The sequence below is a fragment of the Pelodiscus sinensis genome, chromosome 15 (genome assembly GCF_052426305.1).
Source record: "Pelodiscus sinensis isolate ZL-2025 chromosome 15, ASM5242630v1, whole genome shotgun sequence".
NCBI lineage: Eukaryota > Metazoa > Chordata > Testudines > Trionychidae > Pelodiscus > Pelodiscus sinensis.
Genome location: NC_143066.1, coordinates 4,340,171 through 4,356,523, shown reverse-complemented (window position 1 = coordinate 4,356,523; position 16,353 = coordinate 4,340,171). Strand labels below are relative to the sequence as shown.

The following is a 16,353-nucleotide window of genomic DNA, read 5'->3' as shown; positions in this document are numbered from 1 at the left end:
GCAGTATAACAACTCTTCATGGAAAGCATCTGGCTATTCAGTCATAGGCACAGATGTTTGGGCTGTCCCTTACATTGCCCCATGCTCTGATTCTTCCTGTTACTAGTAAAGAGACATTCCTAGCTTTCCAGCTTGCTCTTTCCTGCAGAAAGGCAGCACTGGACATGCTTCAGGACAGTTGTTTTCTAAAAGGATGGTAGGAATCTTTGGGTCTCCGGAGCAATTTGACAGTCCTGTGTCATCGTTGGTGGCTGTGGGCTGTGTTCCAGCCCAGGGCTGTTCTGCATTGATTTTGCAATTTGGCACTACTCATGGTTGATTGTGGGGGGAGCTCTTGAGTTTTGTATGCTATGTTGTAGCTACCTTGAGAGTAAATATCTGTTACTGGCTATAGTGGAGGTGAAAGAACTATCGTGACTTTCTTCTTGGACAATAATGGGCCTGCTTCAGTACAGCAAAACAAGGACAACGCAGCTGAAGTCAGTGGGAGCTATAAGGCACTAAGTGTTTCAGAAAATCACACCACTTATTTGGATGCCCTAAAGATAGGCACTTACGGTTTTGCAAATCGTAGCCTAAACCACAGGGTGGCACTGGAAGACATACATACTGTACTCTGGGAATGACCTTCCAGTTAAACTGTTACTACTTGGCTCACATTCCTGCTCTGAACCGTTGCTGTTAGACGTGAAGGTTAGTTTTCTCACCCGCCCATTTATAAATTGCTTCCTCCCTTGGACAAAGACTAATAGGCAGAAAAAAGGGCATTGGCATTTGAACGTTATTGAATTGGTTGCCCAGCAGTATTATAGATTTTGATGGCTGTGGCTGGCATTGTTGCTTAGCTTTTTAGCAGCAAGAAGCAGAATTTTACATTGGTTGTAACCTCTCTTTGGGCTTTTAATTCCTGCAGTCCAGTCCCGGACAGAGGTACAGGTTAAATGGGAATTAGCCAGCAGGAGCTGTTTTTTTCAAATGCAGGCCCTTCATTTAAAGCCAGCCCTGTCATCCTTAACCATCTTCTGGGTGCTTTTCTTGTCACTCCCCTAAGCTTTTCCCATAGTCTCTGGAGCCTTCTGCTCCCTCTTACAGTTGTCAGCTGTCTAGTTTTCAGAGTTGATGGGTTATCAGTTCTTTGCTGCAGTATCTCTGAGCCATCATATCTTGTATACTGTAGCTTAGAAAACCTGTTTATAATTAGCACTGTTGTGGCTGTGTTGGTGTTTCCCCAGCAAGCAAATCTTTAAAGCTTCATTGTACAGGACCTACTACTGCTCCTCCCTAGAAGGAGGCGAGGGTTTGCAAGAGTATTGCACTAGAACTCCCTTTCCTCAATCTCGTGTTTCTCTCCACTCATGGCAGGTACGAATACTCCTTGGTTCTACTGCTGAGAGAGGTTTTGAATCGCATACAGTTCCGGTACAACCAGGCACAGTTGGAGGAGCTGGATGACGAGACTCTAGATGATGATGTAAGACACTGCTGGGTTGCACCGAGTTGCTTCGAAACCCCTTTCCAGGATCTGGTCACTTTTCCAGTACGCTGGCTCGACCACTGTTTCCCACTAGTAGTGTTCACCTCGTGCTGATATCTCTTGTACCCTACATTTCAATGCTGCCACCATAGTGCATGTGTCCAAGCAACTTGTCAGCAGCCCGGCCATTCCAAATCAAAAGCCGTAAAGGGATCAGCAGTGATACACTTCCCCACTTAGCCTCTCTGAATGCAGATTTTAAGTGCAGAAGTGTACACCGTTCAGAGGCAGCTGCCACACGCATGAAGCGAGATGCATAGTGCTTTGTGGGTTTTGAGGTTGAAAGAAGCATGAAATGTTTTCACTATTGGACTTTGTGTCATGGGCCTGCCTGATTCTGTTTTTTGTGTGCAATAGAGGCAGGGAATTTTCATTATAGTGCAGCAGATAAAATGAAGCACAAAATATTTCTTCTCTGAAGTCATGGGAGCTGTACTGAATCCGTACGATGCTTTAGAGCAGCGTTTCCCAATTTTGTTTGGCCACAGAACCCTATAAATGTGAGAGAATTTTGCAGAGCCCCTAATAACAGTTTTATATATGGAGCTGAAAAAGTAGACCGCAAATAAGTAAAGATAATAATAAACAAATGCTAAACAAGGTCACGAGATCAACACAAATTAAAATTATTTTCAATAAAATTAATAAATGCTTAAATTTTATTTTTTTAAAAAATCATAAAATGTTGTTGTAATGGAATTCTTTCGCGGAACCCTTATTTTTGCTTTGCGGAACCCTGGGGTTCCGCGAAACATCACTTGGGAAACAAGTATCAGAGGGGTAGCCATGTTAGTCTGGATCCGCAAAAGCGACAAGGAGTCCTGTAGCACTTTATAGACTAACAGATATAGTCCAGTTCATCTGCAAGTTTGACACCATCAGCTCAGGATTAAACAAAGACTGTGAATGGCTAGCTAATTACAAAAGCAGCTTCTCCTCTCTTGGTATTCACACCTCCAGATCAGCTGCTAGAAGTAGGCCTCATCCTCCCTGATTGAATTAACCTCGTTATCTCTAGCCTGATTCTGGCCTGCATATTTATACCTGCCTCTGGATATTTCTACTACATGCATCTGACCAAGTGGGTCTTTGCCCACGAAAGCTTATGCTCCAATACATCTGTTAGTCTGTAAGGTGCTACAGGACTCCTTGTTGCATTTGGGAAACACTGCTTTAGAGTGATATGTCTGAGTTAGAGAAAGAGGCTGTGAGAGTAAAACCAATTGGGGGCTTGTTATAGAAGGGAGCCAGGCTGGTAAGAGTACAGAGAAACTGACCTTGTGTCTACTTCTGCAGTAACCATTGTCTAAAGGCATTGTCTTTAGTTCTTTATATTCTTAGAAAAATCTTTTAGACCAAGGCAGAAATTGGTTCTTTAATTTCAAACACTGTTGTCATATGACACACGTGGACAGTTAGCCCTTATTTGATATCATGCCCTTTTATCCAGGGGGCATGTCTGAATGCAAGACAATTAATGTTTTGAAAATGTTCCCAAAATAATACTGATGGATAGGCGCGTATAAACAGAATTAAGGACACTGCAGTGACTAGAAGGCCAGAAAGTGATGTGATGTGGATGCACAATTACAGGCAGTCCCCAGGTTACGTACAAGATAGGGACTGTAGGTTTGTTCTTAAGTTGAATCTGTATGTAAGTCGGAACTGGCGTCCAGATTCAGCCGCTGCTGAAACTGATCAGCGGCTGATTCCAGGAAGCCGGGGGCAGAGCAACTCTGCCTCGGGCTTACTGTAGTCGGCCGCTGGTCAGTTTCAGCAGCAGCTGACTTGGGGACGCCTGGGGCAGAGCAGCTGGGGTGCTGCCGGGTTGGTCCAGTAGCGCCGAGGAGCGGCGCTGCGAGACCAACCCAGCAGCGCCCCAGCTGCTCTACCCCAGGCGTCGTGGGCAGAAAAGCCTGGTCTGCTGGGGGGGAGGGGGCACTAGCTGCGTGCCCCCCTCCCCCCCAGCAGACCAGGGAGACGCGGAGCAAAGCCTCAGAGGACAGCCCAGGCGCGCTGCAGCTGTCCTGCTGCGGGCATCCTCCGCGGTTTTGCTCCGCATCTCCCTGGTCTGACCAGCAGACCAAGGAGACGGGGAGCAGCTTTTCTCGCCCCGGAGAATGCGGACGGCGGGACCGCGGCTCATCTGGGCGTCCCGCCGCTCCCGTCCTCCGGGGCGAGAAAAGCCCCGTTCGTAACTGCGGATCCGACATAAGTCGGATCCGCGTAACTTGGGGACTGCCTGTATTAGCATAGTTAGCAGCCTTTGTCAGTGAAAGCTCGCAAATCTTACCTCCTGCTCAAATTGCTGTCAATGTAGGAAATTCCTAAAAAAACATATTTCAATTCTAAGCTGTTTAGGGAGGCCAAACACTGGTAGATACAGGTTAGTCATTTCTCCAATACTTAAGGCCTGCCAGCTTGTTACATATAGGCCAGCAGTTTCCAGTTTCCGGCTTGGAAGGAAACAGGTGATTACCATGTCTTTCTCCCCACAGCAACAGACTGAGTGGCAGCGGTACTTACGCCAGAGCCTGGAAGTAGTGGCAAAAGTCATGGAGCTCCTGCCGACTCATGCCTTCTCTACGCTAGTAAGTAGTTGAGATGACACGGCTTTGCACCACATGACGGAGCTGTACTCTCCAGAGTTTGTAGTACAGCCCCTAGTGAGAGGATGGGGAGTCTAAGGCCTGGGAGCTGGATTTAGCCCTAACTTTTCTGTGGCTGTGACCCTGACCAAAGAGGTTCCCACTCCTGCCCTAGTGGAAGGTTGCAGTGCCTTTGCTTCCACACACCCTCCCCTCCCCCCAAACATTTATGCAGGAGGGCCCGGGGTGTCCTTTTGGATTCAAAACTGGGCACAGTGAAGGCCCTACATTTAAAAGGGGAAAGGGTTCCTATTTTCTTCTGGGCTTTGAGAAGTTTTCTACCATATTTTGGAGGCAGTGCCATGGCACGCCTTTGTGCTTCACACTCTGAATGGACAGGGATGTTTGAAATTTGCATCAGTCTAGAGATGAACATTGGTCAGAGCAGAGTCAGTAGCTGTGTCCCTTCCGCATATTCATCCTAGCAGATGATGTTCCCAGAAGGGTGGAGTGTTAACTTAAAATACCCAGTAGTATGTAGAGGACTGAGCTTCGCAAACTGTAGGGAGGCAGAAATAAGAATCACTGAGACATCGTCTGTGAAAATGTCACTACTTTGACCTTTGTTGAGGTGACAAGGCCATGAAAGAGACTTTTCTTGTAGCTGGGTGGAAGAAGAGCAGTTCGAAAGTTTCTCAGGCTGCTAATCTTGATGCATGAAACTGTTGGGTTCAGAAGTGTAGCAGGGATTGGTCAGCGCTCTTTCTGAAGGGGAAGAAAAGTGCCTCATTTCACTAGGATCACTAGTGTGATATATGCCGTGGAACTTTCTGCATACCTGAGAGCATGGGACATATTCCCCCCCAAAGCAGAAAACGTGTTTTGCAGAAGAGAATGAGGCTCGCTTGCTTGCTTGCTTCCTGTTGCACGTACTGGCATTTCGTCTAAAGAGACGCTTGTCAAGTTGCAAAAGTATCTTTGTGAAAATCTTCTCCAAGACTAACGCTAAAAAGTCATGGGTCGATTTCTGTTTAATTCCAATGAAAAATTGTTTGTATAAATAGAAACATTCCCCTGCAGTGTTCGCAGCACCCTGCTAATGCATGAGTCTGCAAGTGAACCTGATAGCAAACAAATGTGAAAGGGTCTGGGTTTCCTTTCACTGGAAGTCTGTCATGAAATGCAGAAAGCAAGCAATGTGGTGAACACCTGGTTTTAACATTCCCCGTGGTGTTAATATTACTTGAACTTTTTAAAGGAAGTTCTAACCCTGTGGCTACATAAAAGGCACACGACTGTGTGTTTCCTCATATGAGCTCATATGTTTCAGTATTAAGTATATTTCCTGGGAGCCCTACTCACTTCGTTCTAAGACATTAGATAACCCAAGAAACTTTAATGAGTCTCCTATGCTTGTTACAGTAGTTTGCAAAATGCTCTGGCAACATGTGGCCACCCTTTGTACCACAAATCAGCAAATGAAATTGACTCCAGAATAAATGGAGTCGCTGTACATCTTGTCTCTAACCTGTGGGACATTCTGCATGCGGTGTCTGGCACTGGGGAGGGAATGGCCACGTTTTGGCAGAGTCTGTCTCTAGGCATGTGCAGGGAAGAGAAGCACCAGTAAAGTCCCAAACCTTAAACTGCTCAAGCTGTAGCATAAGCCGAAGCCCAAGAAACCTCTGTCCTTGTCTGTAGGAATCGGGGGAGGATTATCTAGCTCTTGCATTCCAACTGAAGGCATCAGGGTTGACTTAGCCACTGGCGATGTAAATAGCCCTGCAGTTCGCCTAGAGTAACATGCTTTGTCGAGGAACCAGCCAATGCGTTTCCTACACATGGTGTTTTGTGTGCAGCATCTTCCTTCTTATCGGCACATCCCGTTGACAAGCTCGAGCATTCCTAATCATTGGTAATGCAGCTTCCCAAGGGCTTGTGTCTGGGGCAGTTGAATGCCTTGACTACCTGGATGCGGAGACAGCCTCTGACCTGGGATGTTCCTTCCCTTGCTTCCTTTGTCTGAGGGTATCCAGCCCACTCCTGTGCTGCCTGCAGCTTCCAGCAGAGTGGCTGCAACACTTCGCCTTGTGCTACACCAAGGAAGTTCTGAGAACATTTGGTCTCAACCCTTTGGCTTTGTGTGGTGGATATTAGGCGTGGCATTAACAGCTGCAGTGGGAGTAAACTGCTGGAGATGGTACCATGCAAGTTTCCCACACCCATCCCTGCATGTGCACCTCAGTCCTGACCTGCAGCCCCACCTTCTGTTCACCCCTGGGCCTGCACAGAGCTCCTGGCTGGGTGGGTGGGACCGGGAGCTGGGCGGCCCAGGGCCCTGAATGCTAGGCCTGTGCACTTCCCTTGCAGCCAGGCAGGTCAGCACTGACTACTACTAGGGTTGATGTGGAAAGGGCAACAGTTGCTTCAGGAATTCCTCTAATACAGGGAACTTCTGGTTTTCTGGAATAGAAAAGCTTAGAGCATCAGATCCTCCGGAACCCACACCGTACGCGTCTTCCAAATGCTTCTGATGGGATTCAGTGTGGGGAGGAAGAGGAGAAAATGGGAAGCAATTGCCCTCTGACCCAAATGTAATTGTAATGGTGAAGCATTAAATCGATGTGCCTTAACATTAAAATCCCCTCTGTGTCCCTTTTCCCCCTTCCAGTTTCCAGTGCTGCAGGATAATTTGGAAGTGTACCTGGGACTGCAGCAGTTTGTGGTACCTTCAGGGACAGGTAATTCCACTCTCTGGTGTTACCTTGCTCAGTTCTTTTTGCACTTTGCTGCAAAACTGTTGCATTCAAGCGCGAAGCTGCTACTTTCTATCAAACTGTTACTGAAGTCAGCATCAGTGTTCTAGAGGTGCGCCCTAGGAGTTGTTGAGTTCTGTTGCTGTACAGGCAGACAGCAGAGGGAGCCAAACTAACAAACGTATCCTAGAGCTGGGACTCTCATTTTTGCAGTGTCAATCCATAACCAGAAAGCTACAATTGAATCCAAAATCAGGCAAAATACACATGGAAAAGCCAAATGGCTGGGGAACTTTATTTTCAGCCATTTGTAATAATTACAACTGATGGGTACTGAGAACTTAAATTTATCTGCAAAATTCTACATTGACAACCTATATTTAAACTTATTTTATTCATTTGTGTGGTGCTCAGAACTGGACTGTGACCCAGGAGATAGTTAATTTAAAGAGAGTGCTTGTAATGTAATTAGCTTAAATTCTGCATTTCCTGTAGCTACATAATTGGGTTTCTCATCTGAAAGAGCTGTACTTATTACAGATATAGATTACATGTGCCTTGGCTCGAATTGTATAATATTTGAGAGAGTTTCCAAACTGCCTGAATGTTGAACTGTGATTAATAGCAAAGCAAAAGAGCCTTTACGCTTGAATCTTGTCTTGCTTTATGGCTAATGGACTACAATGTCGTTTCAGGTCATAGGCTGAATATCACTGCAGAGAATGACTGCCGGCGCTTGCACTGTTCCCTGCGAGACCTTAGCTCCCTGCTGCAGGCTGTTGGTCGTTTAGCTGAGTACTTCATTGGGGATGTGTTTGCTGCCCGGTTCAACGATGCCCTTACAGTAGTGGAGAGGTAGGCAAAAGGTCACTGTATCAGGCAGGAGTGCTGCCATTCCTTCACCTCTGCAGAAGAACTGCTTCATGCTTTTACGGCTTGCTCGTCCCCACAATGGATGGCAAAAAACACAAACTGCCTTCTGCCACAGAATAATTGGGATGTCAGTCCATCACATGCCAGAGGTGCGGCTTCCCCGTGCTACATCTGTAACTCTTGAAATACCTAGTTTAGCGATAGATTACTGGATGTTCAGTTCCAAATAATAACTGGGAAGATCAAGAATTCATGCTCCTGATATAACTGCAGCTGTTCTAGCCTACTGATACCGAGGTTATAATTTGATTACTTCTGGTCTGCATCATTTAACACAATCTCCATTGGATGTCTGTCTTTGATAAACAAATGGTCCTGTGGCACCTTAGAGACTAACAAATATACAGAATCATGAGCTTTCCTGGGCAAAACCTACTTCCTCAGAAAGCTCATGATTCTATTTAGTTGTGTTAGTTTCTAAAGTGCCACAGGAGTACTTGTTGTTTTTAAAGTTACAGACTAACATGGCTACCCCCTCTGTATCTTTGATAAAGTACCTGTAAGAGCGGCAGATCAGATTCCCGCCTGATGCTCCTCCTGGACTCCCAAATAAACATATGTTTAATCACAGCTCCTACACCGTCCTGTGCTGCATTCAGAAATACTGTCCCTATTCCCTTTTATCACAAGCAGACTAGGTCTGAATGCCCCTGTTGTGCTTTTGTGTGCGTGCGTGCGTTTAATCAGTGTGCAGTCTCACGGAGTGCCATGTTGTGATAAAGTATATTCCAGTAGTTCTTGATATACCTGCACATCCGTATTTTACAATTCCTCAGCAAACTGCTTGCTTTGCTTCTTCACTGGCAGGCTGGCTAAGGTAACACTGTACGGGTCGCAGATCAAACTGTACAACATTGAAACAGCTGTGCCATCTGTACTGAAACCTGATCTTATCGACGTGTGAGTATGAGTCTTTTACTGCAACACAAATTCTACTGTAAGCTCTGCGAGGGGAGTAGCTAACGCCCAGCGCTGGAGCTCGGTTCACACTGGCGCTTTACAGCCCTGTAACTCGCTGTGCTCGGGAGGATTTTTTTCAAGCGCCAGCGTAGGCTTGGCCTAAGGCTGGGAATAGAATCGTCAGTCTTTATTACTGTTTTGATGCAGGAGCCAGAACACAGCTTAACACTCAGATTCCAGGGTGGCTGTGCCTTTGTAAGCTATAATGCCCCTTTCTTTCAATTTATAACATGAGGAAACTTGACCCACAAGTTAAAACACAAGAATGGCATTGAGACTCTACATTTAAAGTAGAATACCCCTTAATGGTCTTTGTCTCCATTATGCTCTGTTGCACATGCCTTTCTCTGCCCGCTGACCTTGTGAGCAGGGTTTAAACATGTCCCTTTGAAGAGTTTGTTTGGATTGGTGACTGCATATGGATCAAGCTTCTGAGATTCCATGCTAGTAGTTGGTTTTATCACTCGGTCCCCTGAGGCCCTTTGCTATTAATCCAGACTGACTGTTGCTTACATTAACTTCAAACTCAGTTTAACTTTTTCATGTAAAATAGCTCTGTTACCCCTTTCTCAAAACACCCCGGACAGACTGGAGTTCTGCTGGATTTGTTGGCCTGCTTTCATCCACTTGCGATCAATAAATCAAATCCTGTCAGTCAAAGCAGAAACGTGTATGGCCCTAGTCTGACATGTTCTGCTTCATTCTGTGACTGAAGTTGTGTAACTTTCACCTCTACCTTCCCCTCAGCACTATCAGTAACCATCATGCTGCTCTGTAGCTTTTGATATGGCAGTGAGCCGAAACACAGAGCGCTTGCAACACCAACCCAGCGATTGATTTTAATTTGATCTCTTGCTAACTTTCCTGTCCTCCTGACTTATGCACGATGGAGCAATAGCACAGGAGTCCAGTTATACCACATATCGCAACCCACCTGGAGGGTGCAGGTACCGGACAAAGGCAACAGTGTGAAGTGACTGCATTTAATTACTGTTGGTTAAATTCCCAATTTGTGTGTGAATCCCTGGCAACAGTTGTCTGGAGCTAAACTGCAAACACTGCGGAAAGGGAGCAGTTTAAAACAACAAGGAACAAACATTTGCTTTGAAATCGAAAATTAAGTTAAACCTAAAAAGGATATTGAAAGTCAGCTGTGTGGGATGGAGGCTTTCAGAAAGCCCTTCCATTTGCTGTCACAAGCGGCAGACCACTTACAGGTGTGCGCCGTGTGTTTTATTTGCACAGTGCGCCAGCCATGTAGGGAGCATGCTGGAGTGTGGAGCTGGAGGTTAAGGCATAAAGTATCTGATGTGCCTGTGTGAAGCCCTCCACCACATGTCCTTGGTGTGCAAGCACTTCAGTTTTTGGTCCAACCCTCAGTGCTCCTAGCTTCACAAACAAGGGCTGACATCTTGCATACTCCTGGGGAACGGACTCTAACCTGGGGTCTTGGGCAGAGAGGTGCAGAGGCTTGACTGCACATGGCTCAGAAGAAAAGCTTACTCTTGGGGCTGTCCCTGAGGGGGTGAGGGCCTGGGGTAATCCCCCCTTCGCCACAGGTGCAGGGTTCAGAACAACCACCCTTCTTCGCCCCTGGCCCCACCCCGCCCCTTCTGTCCCCATTGCACCCTTTCCTGGAAAACCCCGACCCAGGAGATGACCACAGGAGCCTAGTGCAGGGTGGCACAGAGGCTGGGATCCCCCACAGGAAGTGAAGTGATGCAGGCACTTCACCATGGTGACAGAACGCGGAGCACCCGGCCTGTTGCTCTCTGCTCCCCCGAGCCCACATCACTCAGCGGAGCCGAATGGAGCGAGCCGGGTGCTTTGCTGCTCTGCACCAGGAAATCCTCCAGACCACTCTGAGCCCCGTGAGCTAATTGCAGTGTGGAAGACCACCCCTTCCGTGGGACGATTGGGGCAGGGCCGCCCAGGGCCTGTCCTATGGCCGGCCCACTCTGCTTGCTGTAGTTCTCTAAGGACTCCCCTCTGTTTGGAAGAAATGGCAGTGTGCAGGCCTGACTTGCTGTGCTGCCTGATAGACCAGAGAGGTGCCTGGTCAGTGTTTGGAGTCTTTGATGTGGTGATATCTGCACCTTGCGGCTCAGCCATGTTTTCAAACTTTCAAATGGCGGACATGCCGCCTCGGCGTTGAAATTTCAGGCTCTGTAATAGGTTTTTGTTTTGTGTGTGTTTTCTGTATGTGCGACATTCAGGGTTGTGTCTTAAATTTACCTTCAAGTTCCCAGGCTGAGACTTTGCATAGGTGTCTGAACTATGTACAGAATTGTTCAGTGACGAGCCCTGTGGCTCCAAGCCATGTGGGGCCACCCCCAAACTGCTCAACGGCAGGATCCCTTTTCTACCAGTCCAGCGAACAGTCACATGGGGATGTGTTACCAGATTTGTCCATTCCCTCCCGATGGCTCTGCGTTCTCAAGGGCGGGGTTCTTCCCAGCCTGAAATCAGATGAACATGTACACACGCATGAACAGAGCATGTCCGAGAAGACTGGATTAATCGACACCCCCAAGCTGACCCCTTACGTCCGTAGAATTGGTGGGCTGGGTTGAACCGCACTTCAAACTGCCACCCTCCTCTGCACCTGGGTTCGCCAAGTTCCTCTCCCCACTGTTGTATTACATTCGTTCTGTTAGAAACCCCGTGGAGGAGCAAACCCCGCAGGGTTTTGGGGAGCTGCAGGAATCTTTAGCTTAGGTCCAAGAAGCATTGCTGCAAAGCCAACAGGGAAGCCAGAAACATCCATGGGGGGAGATGGGGAGGAAGTTCCAGTGTTCAGTGCAGTTCAATGCAGCTGATGGTAGGGGAGTTTCCTTAACCCTGTCCCCTTTGATGGAGGGGACTAGGGGTGCCTTCCCCCACCTTTTCATTGCCTTTTTAAGTCTTTCTTGTGATCGGCTTTGGTTCAAGCAGAGGCTGGGAGGGGAGGTCTTGTATGACTCAGCCAGTTAGATCGTGTATGCGGGTTCCTCAAAAACACAGAGCTGATAGATAACAGATGGGAAGGGTAAAATGAAATGAATTGGTTTAGGGACTGGTCTCTAGACTGCAAGAGGGGTCCCCACTCTTCACACGGACAGACTCTAGTCTCTCATCTTGGCTGCCTACTGTGGCTTCCCTCCAGCCAGGTTCTGCCAGCTATCATTAGAGCCAGGTGGAGTTAGGAACTCTACAAAATTCCCCATGTCACCATAAATGGCTTTTCATTCCTTCCCCGTGCATGCCTATAAAACCCCTTTACAAGCTAGACAGATCTGAGGCCTCAGCAGCGACTGAAGTGTGGTGAGGAGACTGGTTTCAATCAGATGGGCTCAAGCATGGCCAGCTGTTAACATCAAAGAAAATTAGAGAGATGGTCTAGATGCACAGCCCTTCTGTTTCTCTCTCTCGACCAGTTGCCTTAAACTTTCCAGACAAATTCTAAGAAACTTGTTAAACTTCAGACCTGGAGAGTTTGACATCTTGTAATGTCCCCTTAACTCTGGGGAGCTCTGGGTAATAAGTCATCAGAGGTGCTTACTATATTCTAGACTTTTGTCATCCCGTTGTGTCCTCTGGAATGTCCTTTAGTACGTGTGTGTTAAACTGTCTCTTCCTCTTTCCAGCCATGCTCAGTCGCTGGCAGCACTGCAGGCTTACTCTCACTGGCTAGCCCAGTTCTACAGCGAAGTCCACCGGCAGAACCCGGAGCAGTTCGTCTCTCTAATCTCCACCGCCCTCGATGCTATTACTCCACTCATCAGCTCCAAGGTACCTTCATCAAACAAGGCAAATAAATACTGCTCTGAGATACAAGGGGCTAAACCCTGAAACTAACAGCCAGCCTTGCCTGCAGATGCTACTCCTGTCTCTCTGCATCTGCTTTCCAGAAACATGGTGCGAAGGCAGTGTCCTCCAGACAAAAAGCTGCCTTAAATAGCATCATGGAAATAAATCCCAGCCAGTCGCTGGGGGAGCAGCTTCCTAAAGACAGATTAATAAATATCGAATTCTACTGTGGCTCCTTTAGCCTGGGAGTTGAAGAGTCTTCACTCCTGGTGGGAAGGGGCTGACCTTTGTTCTGATTATAGGCCACTGGATTCTGACGTGTGTTTGAAGGCTGCGTTGTGCATGTGTTCGTGTAATGCCTGTCTTTCAGAACAGGCTCGGAGCGCTGTTGCATGCCCGTGCTGTGTGGCAGAAAGTCCAGCCTCTCCTTGAGACTGTAGGAATGCGTAACTGCCGAGCTTAACAGCTCCTGCTCTTTTTCAGGTGCAAGAGAAGCTGCTGCTGTCTGCCTGCCACTTGCTGGTCTCGTTAGCAACCACTGTGCGGCCAGTGTTCCTAATTAGTATCCCAGCAGTACAGAAAATTTTCAACAGAATCACAGACACCTCTGCTCAGCGGCTTCCTGACAAGGTGATGCTTGACTCTAACACAAATGCAGACTGTCCGTTTAATTGGATGTCCCGCAGAAACAATGCCACAGCTTTTACCAGCATGGTACATCCGTCTCAGGGAAAGAGAAGTTACTCCTGGCTTCTATAAACTTTGGGTGCAGTGATCCATATGTCCTGATAGGTCCATAGCTTTTAATTTTCAGAGCTGAAGTACTAAAAACGAGGAAAAACATACACCTCGAACTCACAAATCTCATTACCCAACATCTTAGCTTCCTGGAACTTGTACCTGATGTCCTGGCTTGTTTTATAGTGGCAAGAGCGCTGAAGTATCTGTACTTGATAGCTGGACCTCTGCATTCTAGGGCTGGCTGGGACTCATGGGGAGGAATAATCCTCAGTCTGCATTCCCAGTGCAAAGAATGATTTGTATTAAGGGGTATTTCAAGGCCTTGGCAGAAAGCAGGGTCTCCTTCTGTGGGGACTGTACAAACCTAGCACGCATGTGTCCTAAAAACTTACACTACACACAACAAGTCAGACAGTAGGTGGGAGCAAGGAAGCATTGTCCTGGGACTTGTATACATGACGCTGTGGGCTGTAGAGGGGCCAATTGCAGATCTAACTGCAGAGTGTGAACGCTGCTAGCACAAACTCGACGATGCTGAGTTGCATTAATGTACGTCCTCTTTCAAACGGGGCTGGATACCTTTCAGGGTACATCACACTGCGGTAAAACACCTGTGGCGCAGCCATGGCTGGCCTGGGCCAGATGACTGGCTGTGGCGCTATAACATAGCAAAGGGGAGGAGGATCTCACACCTGGGTTCCAGCCTGAGCCCAAACATCAGCCCTGAGTAGCAGCCCGCTAACCCAGACTCAGTGCTGCAGGTGTTTTAATGCAGTACAGAAATACCCCTAGTTCGCGCCAGCAGTGTCCCTGCAGGGCCGTTAGATCACAGCACTTCAGTGGGCTTTGCAATTAACATACCCATCGTTGAGGCTGCTGTGCAGCATAGACAGGGGCCTTGTTACTCACATGCAGAACTGAAGCGCAAAGATTGAGATGAATTGCTTACAGTTTCCCAGAAAGTCTGGGGACTGACCCCAGATCAGAGTCTGGATCTAGCATCTTAATCACAAGACTCCCCTTCCCATTTGTAGAGCTGTAAGAGCTGGCTTTGTTCAGGATTTGCACTGGACTTGCATTTCTGCATAAGATGTGAGGCCTCCCCCTTCCATGAGGTAGTAGCAGGTTCCTTAAAGCCGTGTTGTCAAGACTCAATGTTTCGTTGGTTCCAGGCCCAGGTACTGGTGTGCAGGGCGCTTTCCAATGTCCTGTTGCTGCCATGGCCAAACCTCCCCGAGAGCGAACAACAGTGGGCAGTCCGCTCCACCAACCATGCCAGTATGATCTCGGCCCTCACAAGGGAGTACCGCCACCTGAAAACCAGCGCCGTCCTGCCGCCCAGGAAAGTGCAGCTGGAGGACAGTAAGTGCTCTGTGTCCTACTAGGACCCACCTGCCGGGAAAGCTGCTGGTAGGGAGTGAGTAAGCAGACTTCCGCCAATCACTGCACTAGCTGGAATGCCTGGGCTCGGGAGGCAGAGCGTGAGCAGTTGGATCCCATGACTTAGTGTTTCCCAGCTTGCAGGGAGTGCTTTACAGGGCACTTGTGCGCCAGCGAGCTCTCATTGCCCTAAGAGCAGGGTCAAGTGTCGCTTTTAGCCTAGGCAGCAGAGATTGCATTATAAAAGACTCGAGCTGGCTGATGCACTAGTTGGGGGGGGGGGGCTACCGTTCGGCTGTTATGCTGGAAATCCAGGTTGCAGGTTCCATTTCCAAAGAGTCCAGCTGTGAGAATTGCGAGGGGTGGGGGGATCTGAGAGGAAAATAGGACGGCTCTCGTCAAGACTTAGTCATAGGAGCCTTATTGAGGAAGGAGAGTCAAAATTCCGTGTTCCAATGCATGTTGTGGGGCTTTCATTTTAGTTTAGTTGGGATCATTCAACTAAATACTGTTTGGAACCTGCATTATCGCTTACAGCTACACCTTTTAAAAACGAGTAGTCCTGGGCCACCTTCGAGGCTAACGAATATATAGATCATAGCATGAGCTTTGGTGGGCAAACCCACGTCGGAGGAGGTGATCTTGACACTAGACACAAAGCATACAAACATGGCACATTTTGGAGAGCAGTGGTCTGCTTCATGTAGGAGATGTGTGTGGGGGCTGGGCTGTCTGAATCCCAAAAGGACAGTTGATACTCCACAGAAAACTGCTTTGCAGCTTGAATTGGTCCAGTGTTTCCTCTGTCCCAAAGGTATTTACACAGTGCTTGCCTGCAGTATCTTCACTGCTGCTGTCATGACATGAGTCGTAAATTGATCCAATGCGTCACATTGTTCAAGCGAGCTTATTCCGTGTTTTCTTGTCTGGTTTTACTGTAACTAGCAAGGTAACTAGCAGGGTATTTAAACAAGGCCACTAATCCAACCTTTTTATGACCAGGGCCTCTGCCCCTTTATAGAAGCAGTGACCATTTGGATAAGCAAGGTACTTGAACACTGGGCTAGCACTCAGGATGTGAGTTGTCATCAGTAGGCCTAAAACTAGACACACTTCTTCTGTTGGGAGCTTGAGCTGGTTTATAGTCAACTTGTTGCAGAAAGACTTCTAGCTTTTGGCCATTGTAGCTAGTGATTTCCCCCACTTGGTTAGTTTCCTTATTGTCCCTGGCAAATCTCTCCTAATGCTTTCTCCATCTTGATTTGCAGCCAAAGTGATCATCCACCAGACGCTCAGTGTCTTAGAAGACGTTGTGGAGAGCATCTCTGGAGAGTCCACCAAGTCTCGGCAGATCTGTTATCAGTCACTGCAGGAATCCGTGCAGGTCTCGCTAGCCCTCTTCCCAGCTTTCATTCATCAGTCAGGTATAACAGCAAGACAAACTTGAATGCTGTGAGTAGCTCTCACGACCTACTGACAGATGGCCGAGACCCAGTCTGATCAAACTCGCCTTGACACACGCGTGATGTGCTTAGATTTGTTTCCCTATGTGAAATGGGAATCAGCAGCTTTTGAATCGGGAACTCTTGGGTTAAGCTGCATGCAATTGCTACTCCACCTGAGGAGGACGTAGTCCCAAAAGCTTGTGTAAGAGACTCCTCTGAATGCCCTA

At 47.8% G+C, this 16,353-nt stretch overlaps 1 protein-coding gene across 2 annotated transcripts in view; it reads left to right on the top strand.

Moving 5' to 3' along the window:
* The window catches only part of XPO6 (exportin 6), a 71,287-nt gene that overhangs the window by 46,501 nt on the left and 8,433 nt on the right, over positions 1-16,353 (top strand). For both annotated transcript variants that reach the window (XM_075899073.2, XM_075899074.2), the window contains 9 exons: positions 1,363-1,471; positions 4,033-4,125; positions 6,794-6,863; positions 7,574-7,733; positions 8,619-8,711; positions 12,398-12,542; positions 13,044-13,190; positions 14,474-14,663; positions 15,950-16,105. In XM_075899073.2, coding sequence (XP_075755188.1) covers positions 1,363-1,471; positions 4,033-4,125; positions 6,794-6,863; positions 7,574-7,733; positions 8,619-8,711; positions 12,398-12,542; positions 13,044-13,190; positions 14,474-14,663; positions 15,950-16,105 — 1,163 coding nt within the window. The remainder of the gene's footprint in view (positions 1-1,362; positions 1,472-4,032; positions 4,126-6,793; positions 6,864-7,573; positions 7,734-8,618; positions 8,712-12,397; positions 12,543-13,043; positions 13,191-14,473; positions 14,664-15,949; positions 16,106-16,353) is intronic.